The sequence below is a fragment of the Melospiza georgiana genome, chromosome 5, assembly GCF_028018845.1.
Source record: "Melospiza georgiana isolate bMelGeo1 chromosome 5, bMelGeo1.pri, whole genome shotgun sequence".
In the NCBI taxonomy this organism is placed as follows: domain Eukaryota; kingdom Metazoa; phylum Chordata; class Aves; order Passeriformes; family Passerellidae; genus Melospiza; species Melospiza georgiana.
This window is the reverse complement of record NC_080434.1, coordinates 66702881-66723801: the sequence shown is the minus strand read 5'-3', so window position 1 is coordinate 66723801 and position 20921 is coordinate 66702881. Positions and strand designations below refer to the sequence as shown.

General features: G+C 36.5%; 1 protein-coding gene across 1 annotated transcript in view; it reads left to right on the top strand.

The window, feature by feature from the left end:
* Window positions 1-7314: 7314 nt before the first annotated feature.
* Window positions 7315-20921, top strand: part of ARAP2 (ArfGAP with RhoGAP domain, ankyrin repeat and PH domain 2) — a 110500-nt gene continuing 96893 nt past the window's right edge. Inside the window, exons 1-5 of the mRNA XM_058025196.1 lie at window positions 7315-7379; window positions 7645-7819; window positions 8539-8604; window positions 12893-13812; window positions 20017-20087. Coding sequence (XP_057881179.1) covers window positions 7315-7379; window positions 7645-7819; window positions 8539-8604; window positions 12893-13812; window positions 20017-20087 — 1297 coding nt within the window. The remainder of the gene's footprint in view (window positions 7380-7644; window positions 7820-8538; window positions 8605-12892; window positions 13813-20016; window positions 20088-20921) is intronic.

The following is a 20921-nucleotide window of genomic DNA, read 5'->3' as shown; positions in this document are numbered from 1 at the left end:
TGGTGTGTTTATTGATCTATTCAAATTTGAACATAGGTGCAATCGTTATTCTTCCCATCTCTGGTATTCTAAGGCCCAAGTTAAAAAGCAATAGTAATATAAGAAAAACTAAGAAAATGCTACAGATGCACTGTGCCATAGAATTTTTATCAGATGTTGACGTAAATACTTAATTTAGCATTCTATTACAGTGACCAATACTGGCCACTAACATAATCCCTTTGAAATACATAACTATGAAGTAATTAAAAAAGGTATCTCTCTTTGAGTGCAGTCACAGGACTTGACTTTAAGCAATCTTAACTACGAATTAGGTGTTGAACAGACTCACATTAGGAAAAGCAAAACTCTAGAGCTGAGAAGAGAAGGAAATCTGAGCTACCTACGAAGTACAGTGAGAATGAAGGAGAAGATAAAAATATCAGTACATACTCTCAAATCCATAAACTGCATTATCCTATTTACAGTCTTCTATAGGGAAGAATCTTGGAAATCCATCTGAAAATCTACTCTGCCTGAAATCCTTCTTGAACTGTAAAATGCATAAGTAATATCCTAATTATAAGCTTTAGGAAAAACTAATTCTTGAAAGAAAAATGCCTTTTTCATGTGATCAGCAATAGTATTTTGTAGTTATTAAACACAGGAAAACTGTAGGCTTTTCTATCCAATATTGAAATAATACTTTAATTGCAATATTAATTAAATTTTAGAAAGGGAGAGGCTGTTGAAACATTACATGAAAGTATCGTTTTTACTTGACAGTGTTGCTTTCTTTAATGAGAAAGTCCCAGTCCATTATAGTGCTGTCCTCAATACTAGAGTTAGACCTTCATTGCCCTTAAGAGATATCTTTGGTGTAAAGAAATGTTTGAAGGAAGTATGACATTTCCTGTACAGAATAAAGTGAAAAAGATAGAACTATCTAGATATAGAATGTTGTGCCAACAATCAGTAGACTTTGTAGCAGAAACTGAGTATTTGAATGAGATTTCCTAAATGTCAATCTAATTCAAAATTGTAGGCGGAATACTTATGCCATCATTTGTTTATCTAAAATAACAAAGGTTACTGGTAGTTTCAGTACCACCTGGTACTACCCAGGTAGTTTGTCTACTTTAAACAGCTGGCATTTTGCCTTTGAGGCTGTAGCTCAATTTGCTATTGCGAAAAGAGACAGAAAACCAAGGAAACTGTTTGTGAAATTGGATGTATACAGTAAAACATCCAAGACTGAGCTTCTAACTTAACCTAGTAACTTTACAAGAAATTATTTATAGACAGATGGGGTATCTTCACTTTGAGTTTTTTATTCAAGTGTTATTTGTATATACAGTAAGCTTCCAGTTTAGCACCTTTGATAGCATCAGAACACTAGGAAGTGAGTCAGCCATCATGAGTTGCTTTCTTTGGTTGGGCAGAGAGCAGTGAGGAAAAGAGGAGAGAAGACAGGAGAGAACAGGTTGTCCAGAGAAGTTACTCCAGAGAACACTATCCCTGGAAATGTTCAAGTCCAGTTTGGATGGAGCTCTCAGCAACCTGGTCTAGTGAAAGGTGTTCCTGTTCCATGGCAAGGTGTTAGGACTAGATGATCTTTGAAGTCCCTTCCAACTCAGACCATTCTACAACTTTGTGATAATGTGTTTAATCATACCTAAATAACAGTGTGAAATTGTATTTAACTACAAACAATTTCAATTGTGATTGTACTATGGAATGTTTTTCCTCTATAAATAGTTCTGTGATGTCTATTATATTTCATTACTTTCCATGACAAATTTGCTTAAGCAACAAGTAAAATGAAAGAGAGAAGCAAGTGCCTGAAATGGTGACCTTTAAATCTAACAGCATAGTTAAAAGTGTCAAATGTGGTTTTTGTTGAGCTCAAATAAGCCAGTGCTGTGGAGATGAAATCTTAATGATGTGTGATTCCTTACAATTCAATGAACTGTGCAAAAGATAAATATGGAAAAAAAATTAGCACTTTGCTATGCAGGAAATTTTCTCAAAGGGATTTATTTTCAAATAAGTTAAAGAATGCTCCATTAAACTTCTCAAACATGACAGAAAGCTATATCAAGGTAACCAAATCTCCTAAATGAGAGCAATAGCAAAGAAATAAAAAAAAACTCTGAACATGCCACATACTTTGAAGTGCAAAGTATTCAAAAACAACTTGAAAACTTTTAAATATAAATGAGAGACAGAAGAGCTAGAATAAAGTCCCACTTGTAACACAGGTACTCTAAGAAAAAGTATTAAAGCCACTAGATTTAGATTTTCTTGTGACAGATTTATTGGAGAAACCCTAGTCAGCAACTAGAAACCTCTCATTTACAGCAGGAGCTTAACTCCCTTGCATTGCTAGAATAAATTGTCTGCTTTCATTTCTAGGCTTGGTAATTCAAAAAAGCAGTACTGCAGAAAAGATTCTCAGCTTGTCTGTAGGTTAAAACATGTACCAGTTCCTAGGGAAATGGGGGATCACATGCCCATAAGGCTGTATCCAGAGGTTTGGGTGCAGGCCTAGGATAGGACTTGGAATGGGTTAGTCCAGGCAAGTGTCTACCCAGTATTGTGTGCTTTGACAAAAGACAGCAGATAAAGGCTTCTTAACTTCCTGGAACCTCATGTTGTCCCAGGGAATGTATTTTGAATTTCTATCTTTGCAGACTTGTGTTGAAAGTGAAGTCAAGTTCAATGTTTCTAATTCACCCATCACCACTATATGAGAGGTTGCTAATTAATTTTACTGTTGGTTTACAAGTAGCTTTGTGATAATTAAGAGTATGTCAATTAATCTAATAACTTCTTGAGAGAATTTTGCATGTGCAGTTGAGTGTTGAATACAGTATGTAAGCCAAAATTCATTCGGACTTCATTATCACCAGAATTGGTACAGGAAAAAAAACATCAATACATTGTAAAAGTAATTATTAAACAGTACTATGTGGGATCACTTTTATACATTTGTTTCAAAAGTGATTAATCAATATCAAAATAGCTAAAGGGACTACTTCATGAGTCCATCAGTAATTTTAACAAAAACTTACAGCCATCAAAAGAAGATAGCAAAACTGAATATCATTGTGTTATCATACCTGTGTAAAATTACATTAATAGCTTATAAAATGATAGTCTCAAAATCTATGATATGGTACAGGCAACTGTCTTACAAAGCTTCCTGGAAATCAAACTGACTATTGATTACATTAAAATATGGGGTATGGGTTGAACTGGCTTACAGGTCAGAGTAAAAATGGCAGCTGCTATTCAGTATGACATACAAAAATAACTGACTTATAATACATTGAGTAAGTAGCTGAGAGGAATCCCAAGGACACATAAACAATTGATAAAAATGCAAAAACTGAATTTAACTCTAGTGCTAATTCTATCTGCAGTCCTATAATTTTTCTGAAGCTTTGTGTCATTTTGTCTTACCCTGAGTGAAATATGTTACCTCATGATAGAACTCTGCCTATGGAAAGTGTAATGCATTATTTAATTTCCAAGGTTATTTTTCCTGATATTTTATCAACAATAATATCAATGTTATAGTATAACAATACTAGGGAGGTTCAAATCATAAAAGGCCTAGATACTCACCTGCTGATTGATTGAGGTATAGCTAACATTTCATTTCTTATAATGCTTCATAAACTCCAAAATCTAAATATTTAACCTTCTCAACACCTTGAGGAGACTGGTAGATGAATTTTATTACTTCTCTTTTGAAGAGGAGCAAACGAGACTGAGCCAATCACAGAAGACCAAGTTCAGAACTTAGACCTTGCTTGGACTGTGTTCAATAAGAATATGTGCATTGTTTGTTTTTTTTTTTTTTCCCAGGAAAAAGGGAAATAGTCTCATTAAAAGGAATAAACTCTCACAAATAAACTCAGGTATCCTATGCATTTTTTGGTAGCTTTTTGGTAGACAAACTTCATGTAAATATCAGAGCTATTTGTAAGCCCACCATAAAGGAAGGAGAAGCAGTTGTTTCCCCTATGTTATATTACCAATTGGCTGTTTGTGCAGCTGGATTTGGAGTTCTTAAATAGAATGAACAGGCAGCAAGTAGAATTGATCTCTAGTTTTAAAAATATACACACCTAAAAGTTACAATATTTGAATTTGGAAAATGTCTGATGAGTAGTTTGAATCAGTTTCATTATAAGCTTAATGAACAATTAGAAATGTGGCAAAGATCTATTCTGATGTTTGACAAACCACACAGAGTGTGGAAATCTGGGATATATTTATATTCTAAGGATTAGCTCCTGTACAGTTTGATGATGTTATCCCATCTTTGCTTAAACATAGATTTTCAGGGTTATCCTTATAGACTGATGTTAAAAACAAAACAAATCAGGTCATTATCAATCACTAGAAAACAAGCTTTTAAAAGGGCTTTGTAATGATAAGTATGAGCTGGAAGGTATTCCTAGCATGTTTACTGTAGGGGGATAGAATATAAGTAAATAAAGATAGTATAGAATGCAATCTTACCCCCTAAAGAGTTGCAGCTCAGCTAATTATTAACGATTAGGAGCAGGCCTGACTTTACCAGGCCAGAGCTGTAGCCAATAAGCAGAGTGTTATAAAAGAGTGGATTGGTTGGTTGAGGGGAACTGAAGTTGGCTGCTGTGAGGACAAGGAAGAGTCAGTGCTTGGAGGAGCTGCCTGCAAGAAACATCAAGGAGGTATGAAACTCTAGCAATACGGAACCCTTGCAATGTAATGACAACAGTTTACTATGAATGACATTTTGATATGGTATTTATATTTTAGGATTCAAAAGCCCTAAGATCTTTTAGAGAGTTTAGCGGAAGTCATGCAGCTCCTATTTATATTTAGTTTATAGACTGCAATTTGTCTTGATCTACTAAAACACCTGCCTACCTATGACTTAGGCATGACAGCAACATAGAAGCTCAAAGGAAGAGGAAATTAACATCAGATAACAAAACCTCTGCAGTTTCCAGGCCTATCAGCAGATTTTTCAAAACTCAGTCTTTCTTATCAACAAGTCTTAGAGTAGTACTCTGCCTTATGTCATATCTGAGTTACACCAAAATTAGTAAGATGCAATTTCCTGCTAGATTTTTGTAAGACTTCTTTTTTACTGTAGTCATAGAAAGCTGCCATTCCATGCTCATCAGAAAACTATATGTTGTAGATAAATTAGAGACTTGAGAGCTTTCTTAAAAGATTATATGTTATGCTACTTCATTACTAACAGAGTAAAACATCATATATCAAATTATACTTCTTTATTTCTAACAAAGGAAAAAAACACTATATGGGTTTGTGTGGTACCAATAACATAATTTAGACATACAAAACATGCCAAGAAAAGCCCCTAAACCGCTAATAGCACAGCATGACTTAAAAGGATATTGTGTATATTGCAATTTTTCTGGATGTAATGCAAACAAAAAGAAGTAAGCACAACTGGGTATATGTTTAATGCTCATTTCTCCCATTCCTTGCCCTTTCCCGAGAAATGCACTGAAAAAAATGACCTCAGTGATAATGATGTGATGTGATCCAGTACTGTGGTGAAGGAAACTAAGTCAGTAAAACTCTGGCTGAGACGCAGTGTGTCAGGGTGCAGAGTCATGCTGAGCTCTGAGGGAAGATACCACTACTATACAGGTGTAAATAAATGTGCTGAGGGCAATCTCTTCCAGTGAGTTCCATGTAAGGATCCGACACCCAATTTTTAAAGACAAATGCTGAGCAGACTGATATCTATAGTCTCTGCCACTGGCCCAGTGACATGGGTAAATCACATGGGTCCCTGGAAGAGGAAGAAAAGTGGGCTTTATGGAAGGACTTGAGAACTTCCTGACAGAGAAGAGAGATGAGCTCAAGGGTACTAATCAATGACCATACCCTTAGACTTTAGGAGAAAGAAATTCTAGCCCACCACAAACTGCTAATTAACTGAATTTTTGCGTGGTGAGGTAAGCCTTGCAAAGGAGGCCAATCTTTTGCTGTTTACAGGGCCTGACTCTTTCAAATAGTTTAAGTTACTGTGGTTAAAATTCCTTTTCAAAGTCAGTGTTCATTGGCATTCCAACTGTTCTAAAAGGAAGCTAGGCTTAGCTGGAAATGTTAGGCAAATTTGTGATCAGATGACTCTGTGAGTCATTAGGTTACAATCCAGAAAGGCTATGACAAAAAAGGGTGTTAGTATACTTACCTGAATCACATCTGTGCATATCTGTGGTTTGGAAACATATCAACCCCTTAGCAAATAATTGGGAATGACAATTCCTTGTCTGAGATAGATGCTGCAAAAGCATTAATAAAAGGACAAGCAAGATCACAATAAATTTCTTTTGATTGTTAAAAAAGGCAAATCCAAAAATTTCTTGCATATTAAAAATGTAGGAGGTAAAATTAACTGGATTATTTATTTATTTTTTTGTACACAGATAATTACGTATCTAATAATTGCACTTGCAGCTGGATGTTTAAAAGTGCTTGGGCACTGGTGGGATTGGTGCTGTAATACTGAAATGCAAACTTCTAATCTGGAAGTTTTGGAGAGTGAAAAAGCTATGTGCATTCAAAATTGTGATCCTGAAACCTCACTTTAGTGCCATGGCACCAACAGTTTTTGACAGTCCCCCTGTATTTAGGCTGTATTTAGTGTGTAGGAAGCAGTCTTAAAAAGAACCCAGATTTACTTGCTCCTAAATTAGCACCTGTATAATTGGCCTCTTTATCTCTGCATATCTTTGCTTCTGTTTTGCTTTGGTAGGGTGAGCGGCAGACCTCAGACTTCAGCTGCAACACTGCAAACCCTCTGAAACCTCCTTGGATTTAGTCAAGACGAGAACTGAAGTGTCAATTAAAGTGTCAAGAGGATGTGTATGTTCACCAATGAACTACATTAAAGTACTTTCTGTATCACTCAGTGTAATAAAATGCTGGTTTCATCTGAGTGACAGTTTTTCACAGACTGGGTGAGTTCCAAGAATTGGGGAATTCCTGGAAATTACTGCAAGCTTAGCACCTTCAGGATTTTTTTTTTTAAGTTGTTTTTTTATTTTTCCCCCCCAGCAAGTGCTCGCAGCTGTGTCACTACTGGCAGGCTGTCCTGCTTGCACGCAGCAGCCGGAGCGCTGGCCCTCAGCGCGGCGACAGAGGTGGCGCCGGGCCGCCCTTCGCTCACTGCCCGGGCGGGAAGGGACACTCGCCGCCTGCCCGGCCCGGGCTGGGCAGCATGGGAGGCCTGTGAAGCGATGCGCCGGGGGGCCGAAGCCTGCCTGTGGGTTTCCGAGTGACTCCTCCGGAAATATGTGGCCCGGCCAGAACGCCCGGAGCCGGTCGCGGAGGGCGGCGGGCCCCGCCGCCGCGCCCAGGTGCGGCCCCTCCTGCGGCAGGGAGGGACGGACGGACGGACGGAGGGAGGGAGGGAGGGAGGGAAGGAGCTTCGCGGGCGCGGCCTGCTGGGGAGCAGCGCGGGGGTGGGGTGGGGTGTGGAGCCAGGCAGGAAGGAAGGAGAGAAAGCCAGCAAGAAAGTGAGCGAGCGGGGAGCCGGAGGGAGAACTGAAAGTTGAAGGACTCTAAAGCCCTGCGCTTCCTTCTTCTGCCTCCCTGTGCCTGTGGGCTGCTGGCTTTTGGCAGAGGTAAGGCGGGCTCGGCGGGTGCGGGGTTTGGGCGGGCTCTGGCCGCTGCCGGGAGTGATGCTGCCGCTCCGGTGCCGCCGGCAGCGAGCCCTGCGCTGCTGCTGCGCCCGCCCTGGAAAGCTGCCGGAGCGCGCCCGGTGTCTGGGACGGAGCATGTCCCACATGAGCGACACGTACTGAAGCTGGGATCGGAATGGAAATAGTTGTAGGCAGGTAGAAAGTAAGGCGTGTATTGCTGTCTATTTTCTTTGTAGCTTTAATTGTTTCAACTATTTGTATGTAAATGTCATGCTAAAGAGCGGGGCTTTAGTGTAGTGTGTTTATTGACTCTATGAATCGTTTTTCTGAAGGCAGACGTGAGCAGACCTCATGTTAGTTGCCAGTATATACCTGCAAGTTTTATCAGAAAACTTAAAGTCAAAGAAGCTGTAGTATGTATGGATGGAGAATACGGATGAAGGGTACAGCACCCTAGTGTTCCCACTGCAACTTCCCAAAGTTCCAATTCCACCCTGAGTTTGCTTATTCATGGCATGCCGTTCCTTATTCCAGCGACTCTGCAAGTTGTTCCACTGGAATTTCTTGCAGTATGAGGTTTGACTCCGAGGTAACGAAAGTTGCTGAACCTATTTCTAGAAGGCAAGTGCTCTGAAATTAAAAAAAGAAAAGAAAGACAAAGAAGCAGTTTGACAGAGGATGTGATTAAAGTTATTTTGTAATCATCCTCTAGGTTGACCTATGCTTAGTAACTTCCTTGTATTGGTAGAGGCAATAGCTCTATCGCAATTGATGCAATCAGTATTTTTTTTTAAGCAATCTATATGCTGATTGTATAATGTCGGTTTTGGGAAAGACCTTTAATCTACAGTGTTTTCTATGTTAATCTTGTCAGTTTTTGTGGAGTCAGTTGCAACGCGAAGATGAAATTTACGACTTGCACGTTTTGTTCCGCTCCATGGTAAGACCTGTTGCACTGTTTGTTGGGGCCTTTTTTTTTGTTTGTTTGTTTGGGTTTTTTTAAATGTATTTATTAGGATCTTCATCTAGTATGTTGTGTAGCAGAAGTTGGGAGCAAGCCTGAACTTGCTTGTGTCTGTTGAACTGATTGCTCACAGTGTGATTATATTGGCGTGTACTTTTAGAGGTTTGACAGCTTCTTCAGGCTTGTGTCTGTATTGATATTAAGAAAAGGAAAAAAAGCCTAGTCCGACTTGAGTGTTTCTGTGTTCACCTATAACCTACTGTTCACACATTTAATTATTAAAATTTTAGTTGCTTGCTTGCCTCAACAAAGATTTGTCTATCTCCCAGGCAATTTTGTCTTCAAGACTTTTCAACTTGAAAAATCAGAATTAAAGAATTTTAAGATTAGTAGATAGAGCTTTCCAGAATGTTAGACACAGGTGCTTACCCTCCATGTGAGGAAGGGTTCTGAGAATTAGAAATGCCGTTTTTATTTGATAGCTATTCAGCTGTCAGTTTTAGTAAAAGAAAAGACCTGTTAGGCCACTCTTGAGTTTTTTTGCCACTCCTTGCCTAAGTCTGTTCCATAAGATGGGAAAAGGAAGAAATTAACAATCAGTTTGTACGTAAGTGTGAAAAACATCTTCTGTGAAAGAAAGTTGTATGATTCTCTGAAAGGCTTAAGATGTGCGACACACATTGCAATTCATCCGCTGCTGAAACTTTTTTCTTAGAAGAAAAGCCCAAATGATTTTCCTTGTGTTGCCTTTTTCACTTAGCAGTTTAGGTGTTTTGTCCCTATTTTGATAAAATGGAATAGTCAGGTGTCTTCCAAGAAGTTTGATGTTTTTCTTTTTTTTTAATAGCCATTATAGCATTTTCCTATTTTTAGTAACGGCGTTGAGAATGGTGATTTTTGTCTTACTTACGCTACTTAAGATGATATATTACAAGAATCAATTTTATTTAAGCAAGTTCAATTTCTCCTTGCATTTTTTTTTGTTTGTTTTTTGTTGTTTTTTGGGTTGAATTTTTTTTTGCTATTTATTTATAAGTAGGAAAAATCTGTTTTGCCTTGCTTCTGAGAGGAGATTTGTTTTATGGAGTGTATGCAGCCGTGTGCACTAATGTTGTTTACAAATGCTGAATTTGTGGTGGTATAAATATGGATGTGAAAGAGAATGAATGTATTTGTACAAATGTGTATGTGCCACTCCATTTCTAATACTGTACATTCTTTAGGGTTTATTATAAATTACTTTGCAATCAAACCTAAGGAGGAGATTACGTTTTTTTTTTTAAATTGATAGCGATCATATCAAAATAGAGTAATGTATTGAATAAGGTGGTCCTTGAGTTCTGCATTCTTGAGTTCAAACCTTATAAAACGTTTTAAGAAATGATTACATATTTATGTTATGGCCTGTGAAACACTCACCAGTGTGTGCAGATTTGTTTAGCTGTTTGTTGTTACATTAATCTTTGTGTAAGTAGTGAAACCAAACCAGTTGTCAGTACAACCCTTTGCTTAGGCCCACAAAATATGTGATCTTAGTGTTATTTAACCAGTGGCATAGCTAGGCCAGATCTATAGCATGTCGTCAGAAATCTTGATGGACGCACTGATAGCTTCTGCCATAGACAACTACAGAAACAGAAAGTAGCTTGGGCTTTATCTTGCATCGCTGTTGGCATTTTGTGGTCAAAATGTCTTCTCAGCAAGCAGTTCCTTCCTTCCTCTGCTGCATGCTTTGTTCATAAAACGTAATCATTCTTACAGATTTGGACGCAGCTTGTTCTCTGCTAGGTATCCCTTAGCATGGGTATGTGGTTTGTACAAAGATGGGTTAGAGTCCAAACAGCTGATAGCACATGGCTATTTGAGTTCCTGAAGTAACAACACTGCAGGTGTTCTGGAATAAGGTGTAGGCAAAGCTATTGCATGTAGAAAAAAACAGTATTACGATAGAGAGGAGAGAATGTGGATATAAATATTTTTGTTTATCTATAACAGATATATACTTATTTATAAATATATAGCTAAAGCTAGTCTCCCAAATGCACTTTTTGTTATTATGAAAGATGGAGGGATTGAGAAGATGCTACTGTCTGAACACTAACACCTTAGGGAAAAAGTAGACAAATGCGATCATGAAACCCAGAACTGTCAAGGAAGGTGGAAATGGCTGACGTAACCAGCTGCAACTTTACATTCCTTAGACTGATATGCTAGTGCTATAGGGATTTTATATACTTGAATATGTGTGTGCTTTGGTTATTGTTTTTTTGTGGTTTTGTTTGTTTTTTCTTTTTTTCCCCCCTTTTGTTTGTAGTCTGTTTGATTGTGTTTTTTAATTACTGGTTATCTGAAGGACTATTTTCTGTCCCACACAGTACCTGTCTGATATTTTTTTCCTTGATAATTAATTTCTGTACTATTTTTTAATTCATTCTGCACTCAGAATGTGAGAATATTTACTCATCTAGTTAAGAGGATATACATTTACATTTTTCAGAGTTTAGAGATGGGGGAGGCCATACTGTTGAATTTTACCCCTTATGACTAGAGGCTGCCATGAAAATTTTGAGGAAATGCTGAGTTTTCAAATTTTTAAAGGAATGATGGAAGTTTATATAAGCATGCGGGTTAGGATGGGAAAAAGGTAAATACAAAAGTGGATTGTTAATCTGTTCAGATCAATCCAAGGCTTTTTGAATTTAAATGACCTGGGAATCTTTAATTGAGGGTTAACTCTGTAATGAAGTTAATCTCTCTTGAGAGACTGATATCTGATTGACCTATAGAGTTGTCTGTCTAAAAGGTTTTAATTGTATCAATTTAATATTCAAGATAAGTCACTTCTGAGAATTGTGGGTAGTGATCGAAGCTGATAAAAATATATCCAGAAAAATGAAGCTGGAGACTAGAGAGAATCCAATTATTTATTTTAAATCAAGGAACATTTCTAGCAATTGGTACAGTAAAAATGTAGGCAATGTTTTAAGCTTAAATTCTAGATCATAAGTGCTGCATTTTTTTGTCGTGAAATACTTTAAAGAATTGGGTATTGATGCCTACTACCACAGACAAATTCTGGTCTTAACATTTCTCCGCTTTCTAAATGCTACTTAAATCTTAATGCTCTTCCACTGAAGCTGTTCTTTCTTTTCCAGGCTGCTTAAGGCTAGTACCTGCATGCCAGGACAGCTGTTACAGTCAGCAGATTTCCCCAAGGCCAAATTACTCTTTATACAGAAAGAGAGAGGTGAAAAACCTGTTGAGTGTTGCTGATCTTAAACCTTCTTTGAAGAAATATTATTTCAGGTTGTTTCAAACACCTTCAGAACAGTAGCATCTGGCTTTTGTAAATTGTGAATTTAGATATGGCCCTGAAAGAAAGAATAATTCAAACAGATGAGATCTGCAGTGTAAGAGCTGAGTTGGAAAACACTAAGGAAAAACACATGAACAGCCAGAACCTGCCTATGGGCTCATGCCTGTTCCCTTTGTGGCCAAGGGAAAGCTTTCTTGTCAGAGCTGAGATGCTGGTGGTTTCCTGTATTCCTGCTGACAGTGTGTTTGAAGGGCTGGCTCTGCTGTTGAAAACCATGTTATTGAGGATTGTACTTGTTCAGTTGGATTCTCAGTTGGAGAGGGCTTGAATGCACAGTTCACATGGAATGCTCTAGACGGTCATTTTCCCTTTGTTCCATTGCAGGTGTGTTTTTATGTTAAAAGGATTTTGAGATTGGAAGATAAGGGAGTAGAAGCCCTATTTCATAATTGGTTTGGGTTAGTGTGGAAATAGGAAAGTTTTAGGCTCCAGCTATGGTCTTGGATAACTCTCCCTGATAGCCAAGTACTGTGTAATCGGAGTGTTTGTGTGTAGATAAGTGATTCATCTCTTTAACTGTTCATCTTAATGTTTAACTACTAGGAATATGTGTTTTAAGTCTGTATTACTTGTGCTTAGACTTTGATTTTGCTATTTTCTTTATATAGGCTAAGATAAAAGGATGGGTTTACCCTTGTTGAAATTATTGTATACAAACAATTAAAAAATATTCATGTTCATCTGACAGGAGTCTTTCACAATTTTATTCAAGGTAATTCTGAGGTTCAGGTGAGAATTGTTTTTAATGTCCTTTTTCTTTTCCATATGTTTGCAGTCTTTAAAAAAAATCAGTTTGAACTGAAGAAACTTGAAGAGGTGTTGTGAGGAAACAAATATTTTCTGCTGGCTGGTGGACACCAAATTCAAGAGTTTTCTTGCTAGTGAACATGCACGCCACCTGACTATTTCTACTTGACTGTGTGGGGCAATATACGGAATGAAGTCATGACATCCACAGGCAATGGCTCTGATATTGAAGAATTTTTGGTCAACATTAACCTTGCACAGTATCTTCCTAACTTTAAAAAATATGGCTATAACACAGTGACAGATTGCATGGGAATTAATAACAGCGTGCTTCAGCAAATGGGAGTGTTGCCTACAGGACATCGCAGAAGAATTCTTAAACAGTTAGACAATCTTTTGGAAATTCAAGGAAATTCTCTTTTCCATGAAAATTTAAAACTCAAAGACTTGAAAGGTTTGGAAGAGAAGCAATATTCATCCTCTGATCAGGAGTCTCCTGTAAGCAATTCAGGTGTAGATCAGACTGGCTTGATACCTGTAACACCATCAGTACAACTCCTTAAAAAATCTTACGTCAATAAGGAAGGGTTTGAATTTGCAGAGCAAAACTCAATGGAGGCAAATGATGATAACTTTACAGATTTGGATTTTTTTAGTTTATACCAGAATTCAGACAGCATACTAAAAGCTGTCAGTCAAAATAGAAATACTAACATGAATAATCAGCAGGATGCATCACTGACAGAAGCTGCTGCATACCGAGCTGATGAGCACTTAATTGACCCTTTGGTGTTCCGTGATCCTCCTTCATTTGTTCGTTCATGTGAGACAAAATGCAAGGAAAACAAACAGCAGAGGTTTGCAGATGAGGGTGATTTATCTAATAGAAAACCAGGTTCTCCATTCTATAAGTTTAAAGGAGAAATGATAGACAATGACTTATATGATTCCTGTGCGTTAAACTGCATGAAAGTATTTCCAAGAGCAACCCGATCTTTTATCTTAAGGCATCGACCTGTACCAGAAATTCCCGAGTCAAGTAAAGTTCAACCTTCATCAAGGTAATTGCTCTTCAGTACTAATGAGAAATTACTGATTTGGTAGAACTTACAGTTTGGGGTTTCTTGATTTTTATTTCCTTATGTCTATTTTTTTTTGTGTGTGAATTTTTTAAATATGCACTGTAAATACACTGGATTTGATATGAATGTTGCCGAATTAAGTGAAGAAGGATTAAGCTTCAGTGTACTTTTAAAACAAAAATGAGAGTGTAAAGGGAAATTTTAGAGCCGTGTGTCCTTATAACCTCCTCAATTTTCTCTGCATCTACATATTCACAGATAAAGCAATCTTTATTGATTTAGGTATAACTCTTATAAAGTATAAAACATAAGCAAGAACTTCAAGATGGCTTTTGGGTAATTTCTGAACTGATAGTCATTTAATTGTTAACTTTGGAGAGTGAAGGGAACCATTTATTCATATTATGTGTTGGCTTTTGCTGGTGGTCTCATAACAACAAAACCTTAATTTTTAATGATGCTTCTACAGTAAAAATATTTCAGAGACATTCCAGCAGGGGAAAACAACAGTAGAAAAAGGAGGGAAAAAGAAGACCATAGCTGTGAATGGTTTTTCAGAGTTTATGCCATCTTTTAATTTGTTTCTGAGTATTCAGGTGATGTGACTGTCTTTGTCTTCCTTCAGAATGGTTGAGTTCATAATTTGAAATCAGAAATTACTGAGTGGCACTTATTTCTTGAATAAGCATTAGTTGTTATAGCTTGTCTTGGAAAAATATGATAGCATGTTGAGAAAAATATCTGCTGTTGGGACTTAATTCAAGACCTATATTGATAAAAGTATAATTGTTGGAATGTTAAAAATAATAGGCATTGAATATGTAGCAATTAAAATACAATATCACAGTCTTTAAGCAAAAAAATACCTCCACACAGGTTAATTTGTAATATAGTTGGATCTATTAAGTAAGTTTTAGTTGTCATGCTGGCTAAGTGTCTTAAACAGAAGAAAAATTAATGCAGAGGCATATGCAAAGTTTCTTTTTTTGGTGTAACTGTATCCAGATCATGAGGTTGCATTTTTTTTTTTTTCCAATTTTTTTTGAACCACAAGCTATGCCTGGAGGGGACATGTCTAAGAATGTTTTTTATTTATCTTGAGTTTTTCATCTGCATATCTCAGCAGTTAGAAGCATCATCGAGTTTATACATGCTCTAAATGCAGGGATTTCCCAGCGTTTATTAGTTTTTAGATTACTGAGCAATGTCAAAATTAATCTTGTAATGCAATTGTTTGAACAGGTGGAGAGGCAAAGTTTCTTTGCAACAATTAGTGATTTTTTTTTTGTGTGTGCCTTAAAAACTACTTCATTGGTGTCTTCTGAATGACAAAAAAAATGTCCTCGTTGAAAATTAAGTATAGCTATCCAGTAAGGTATACTGCTTCAGTGAGGAGCAGATTTATACTAACTTTTGTAGAATGATTATACCTACTTCATGTAATAAAGCTATTAGTGCTGAGACAAAATGGGATTCTTAACCTAAAACATAACTACATACTAAGATTATAATAATCTTGCTGATTTTGAGTAACAGTCATCCAGTTGAGAGAATATAGAGTAGTCTTCCCGCCGCTGGAGTAAATCCTGCAATTCCGAGTCTGTTAGTGATTGATATGTGACTGAGTCACTGACTTCATTACCCACCATTTTGGCTTGTGAGATCCAGTATCTTTTCTTGGTCTTTATGCTCTAGTTGTAATAATATGGAAGTCCTGAGGGACCAGTCTGTCTGCCAGAGATCAAGGCTAAGCAAGAACTTCACAGCAGAACTTAAACATGGCAGAAACTCTCTTGATAACCTTTCTGACAACCTTTTCATAGGGGCAGAGAACTAATACTAATACAGAGAACTTTAAAATGGCATTGTGCAAACATCTTTAACCTCAGGAAAGATTGTATCTTTGTCACAGAATTGCATAGGCAAACAGCCTCAAACTGGCCTTATTGACAGATGCTGGTTTCATCCTTATTACATTGTATGAAGGCTGTACCATAGAGGCAGAGAGATCCTGCTGAAATCTGGGAAGCTCAGCATTTCCTTCTAGTCATTCATGGGTATAAGTCATTAAATTTTTATGCAAGGAATACTTTTCTCGTTGCCTCCTGTGTACCTTTAGCACAAAAAGTTCTTACAGTGGGTCTCCTTGTGCCCCATAGTAGAGCTGTAACTGTGTCATTTTTTATTACTAATAATGCACTTACCTCCCTTCCAATTTTATCTGCTTCCCTGTGCTTCACTTCTGCTCCTGACTCTTGCCTGTGACAAAGCATGCTGGCATCTGGAAAGACACCATAGCATTTTAGAAGTTGAAAATACCTTAGGTTTATTTCTTTTTTTTGAATTTGGCACTACAGTGTGGCAGTACTGTAACATTGGGGGAGGGTGCAGAATTTAAAAAAAAGGAAAAAAAAAGAAAGTGAAAATTACACTTTTTTTTGTAAATAGTGGGGTTATTGTGCAGATTTTAGTACTGGTTTTTGTTGCTCAGTATTGCTGTGTAGTTATACTAGATTATTTTCATGTATACTTTTCTTTATTGTATCACTGTGAGCTCTCTCTTGTTGGAGAATTGTCAACAATCGGTCAAAAGGTGTTTAAAACCACAAAGTGAAAAATACAAAATAATGAAAGTATTGTAATGAATGGAACTAAACACAAATGTGTCTTTAGAACAAGATTAAACATAATTAGTTTTGAAATAGTTTTAGATGCTTTGGATACTTCGGATAATGTCAACTAGCAGTCAGTCTTCTGTGAAATAGTTACCCTTGCATTATTCTGGGAAGGAATTTGTTCAAACAAAAAGCTGAAGCAGATTTATAACATGGTAGATCTGATTTTTTTACAGAATAATATGCAGATAAAATTTCAGACTGACGAATTACATAATTTTTTAGATGTTTTCTTGGCTCCCATCTTTGTTACTTGTTGTGCAGTAGTGGAGTTGTTCTTATTCCTTAAGAGAAATAAGAAAAGCTAGACCAAAATTCAGAGTAATATCTGGCTTATGGGGGGAGATATAAATAAGTAAAATAGATAATGGTGCTTGGCTGAGCAGGCACCATTTGTTTTCTGCAGTTGGCAGATCCTATAGTTGGAATTTCTTGCTTGGTGCTGATATCCTTTAGACTCCATTTCTTAGCATACAAGTGCTCAAGATTGCTAATGAGGTGTCATGCTGGTGTTGCTGTGTATCTCTACTGTGTTCTGCCACACAAAATAAATTTTTTAGAAGAGAGAAGCTGCTCTCTCTCTTTTCCTGTGAGAAGGTGTCATTATTACTTTACCTCCTCTAGCAGTCTGTGAACCCCAAAGCTTTAACACAGCATGCTAGAGCAGTTTTGATATGTTTGCATTTTGGGAGGGTTAGGTCTTGAGATAGATAGAAAAGAAAACACGTCTTGAATGAGTTTGGAAACAAAAGCTGCTTTCATTTAAAACACTCAGCAGATGAATGCCAAGTAAAGACTTTGAGGCACTGACTGCTTGCACTGACCTCTTTCCCTCACATTTTTGCAAGGTGACAGGCGTATATTGAATAAACCAGCTTGGTGCAAAGTTTTAGCTTTCCAGCCTTTCAGCATTTAGCAAGACCAGTCACTGCCTCATCACATCTTTCATCCTGTTTATACATAATACAGGGGTGCTAGAGAAGGGTGTGCAGCCTGAGCTGCATCCGGTACCTCTTAATACATGAAAACAAGAAGTCCTAATCACCACAGCTGGAACAAAGTCAACATTGAATGATAATTGAGATTATTAGTGTATCTTTGAAAAATGTGCACACTTTGTGGTTGGCAGACTGCTTGCGTTAACCTTCCATTAAAGAGCAAAATAAAGAATATCATCAATTTTGGTTGAGGTACTCAATTTTTGAATTGAAAAAATTCAAGAGAAGAGGTATGTGCTTTCTGAAATGGCTAAGAAAAAGTAATGAATTGATACAGTTATAAGATTTTTTTTTCAATATTTTTTCCTCCAACAGATGCCTTCAGTATTTTTCTCTCTTTTAATCCAGGTATTTAATCTGTACAAGAACTAGTTTACTTTGCTATTAAGCATTCACAAATTTTTATAATTTTATATCTTGCACTGTTGGGTTTTTATGACACATAATCGTTCAAGCAGATACTCAAAGTGAGCTCATTTCATTCATTTTATATCTTCAGATAGATAGTTTTTAATTTACATGAGTTTGAAATTTGCTTTCCAAAAATGACAAGGAGGTGTATTTTTGAATGCTGGAAAAAAACTATGGTTGTTTTTTCAGCAGGATTTTGTGCCATATATACGTAAATGTAGGTGCATGATCAAAAAGAATACACAAGTTCTGAAAAGTATATGGATTTTAAAAAAAGTGTGGATTATTTTGTGTGTGTGATTTTTCTTTGTTTGTTTTTTAAGCTGACTGATTTTTTTATTACCTGCTGAATTTATCCATCCACCCTGAAACTAAGCAAATGACTCACTGTTTTACATAAGGGAAGCCTCCATAATCTTAAAGGCTCTTCAAGTCAAAGCTGTTTGTCTTTAAGTCTTAATTTAGTTTAATGCTGCTAGTGCACTTCAAAAGATACCAACCTACCAACAAAAAGCTCTGATCTGTGTTGAAATACACTAGGTTAGGTTTTGGGTGTTTTTTAAGCATATTAAGTGCACGCAAACACATGAAGTTAGTTTGCTGATGGAGCTTCAAAAGGTGTAACTAGATGAATTTTAGTAAAATGTATGATGAAACAGACTTTTTAAGTATTTGCTATGTATTTATTGTAATTATGACTCAGGAGAGTAGGCAATTATATATGGGAACTAGGCTATGATCCACTTTTACTGGCCCAACTCACTCTGTTTTCTAAACCCAGGATTTTATAAAGTAATCATTGGGGAACTTAGCTTATGTAACCTGGATAACATTTGAAATGTCGAGTAACTTTATAAGGTGTGGCTTCCATCTTGAATTTAATCTAATACAATTTTTGAGGCAGATTTAGGTGTGGAGTAAAAATTATGTGAAATAGTAGTTCATGAATGCCTGCCTTCTGTCACAAAGAAATATCATTTTGTAGTTAGGAGTAATTCAAGTTGGACTTCATGAGACAGTAGGTCTGAAGTGCTAAATGTAGCTTATCTTAAAATACTAAAATTTCTCAATATGTTAAAAGGGGAAACAAAAGTTAGGAGATTGATAGTTTTAGTAGAAGATAATTGCCTTTGGCTTTAAATGATGGAGGACCCACAGACTGTTAGGAAAACCAATAAGGATCTTACATGGCATTTATAAGCCTCAGAATATTCTATAAGGATGCATAAGAACCTTCAGTGCTCTTACTTTAAGCAGAGAAAATGAAAGTAAGAGGAAAAATTGATAATTAAGTTAATGGGAGAATTCAGAGCTTGACTGAAAAGACCTGTAATACCAAGCACTGGACAAGTGAAGGTGGATTAGAAATTTTCTAATTCACACTTTTTTCTTCCTGTGTTCTGATAATAAAGCTGTCTTGGCCTGGAATATAAATAGTAGCAATACTATTGCACTGTACTTGAAATTACTGAAATACATGGGACCAGCACGCCACTAATAAAATAACTTTTCTGCTGTGCATGGAGATGCCTTCTTACCCATGTGCAGAATGTGTAGGAGCTGTCCCTGGCAGTTGCAATGCAATGCCACTTACCTCTTGGTTTTAAAACTTTGTAAGGGGAAATAATTCTCTTAAGGAAATCTAAACTTTACAGCAATTTTTTTTTCAGTGTTTGGGAGCGTGTTCTGGCTGGGTTCTCGGGCCTCTTATGAGTTTAATGTTAAAGTAGATTTTCATAGTACATCCTTTTTTAAATACAGCCATTGTTATTTATTGTGAAGGGGAAGGGAAGGAAAAGGTTGAGGAAAACTCTGGGATCTCCATTCTTCATACAATCTGAATGTTTTTAATATCAATTTAGAACAAAAAACTGCCTGAATTTGGGATGTCTGCTAGGATCAGAGAAGTATTTAATGTCATAAGGGGAGGAAAACATGTTGTGTGACTTTAAAAAAAAATCAGAAAATTTCCCAAGATTTAGAACTTATTGTTTCGATATTTGTATAAAATTTTAATTGTTTAACTGCATGAGATGGTTCTGCTTATTTTCTGGGGAATTTCAATTAATGATTTCTTTCTGTGCTTTGTTTTGTTCAAGTTCCCTTCAGAGAAGAAGAAATATGGGCCTTGTAAATATTTCTTGCACTGGGAGGCAAATTTCACAAAACAGTGAGTTAAGCATGCTGATATTTATGTCTTGAATAGTAAAGAAAAATAAACCTTGAACTGGTTGTCTAAAATAATTATTGCTTACATATTTTAAGAAATATTGGGCATCTCAAAGGTCTAGAAGAACTGATTTATGTGATAGGAGAGGATTGAATCAGTTCTCCATTTTCACTTACTTTTTGAATATGTCCAAATAAAAAAAAAATAGAAAATCTACTCTTCAAGCCCCATTTATTTTAATATATATATTTAGACTAGTGTTTAAGTTTCTAATATTAGATCCAGATTTTTTTTAAGCAGAGTTAATTTCTTGAAAGAGTCAAGAAGTGTATTCCTGACTAATGCTGCTTAAGTTGTTTATAAGCGCTCATAGCTCCTGGAAAGAACAGGAAATTTATTGTATTAAATAGTTTGCTGAAGTGTTTTGAAGTCTTGTGCAGTCAGCTGGAAACTTCTTTCATATTTAAAAAATGTCTTTTTTGAAGTTATGTGTTTATTTTAAGAAATACTTGGTGACAAAATGAAGATGGTGCACAAAAGAGTTGTGTGGTGGTTTATTTTTGGTATTTTTTAAAAGTCATAATAAAGAGCTTTGGAGCTATTGCTTCTTAGACTAGACCATTGAAGGTTTTTTAATTGTAACTTGATGCAGAGTAGGAAAGAAGAAAATCCCTGTATGCCAGTTATATTCAAATTACATGATAATGTTAATGTCTATGGTGAAAAGAAGGTATCTGGAGTTCATGTAGAAATAGGACATTGTTTCTTGTTCCTCAAAGTTTTTTCTGGGAAAGACAGAGAAATTGCAAGCTGCACAATCTGTTTCCCTTGTTG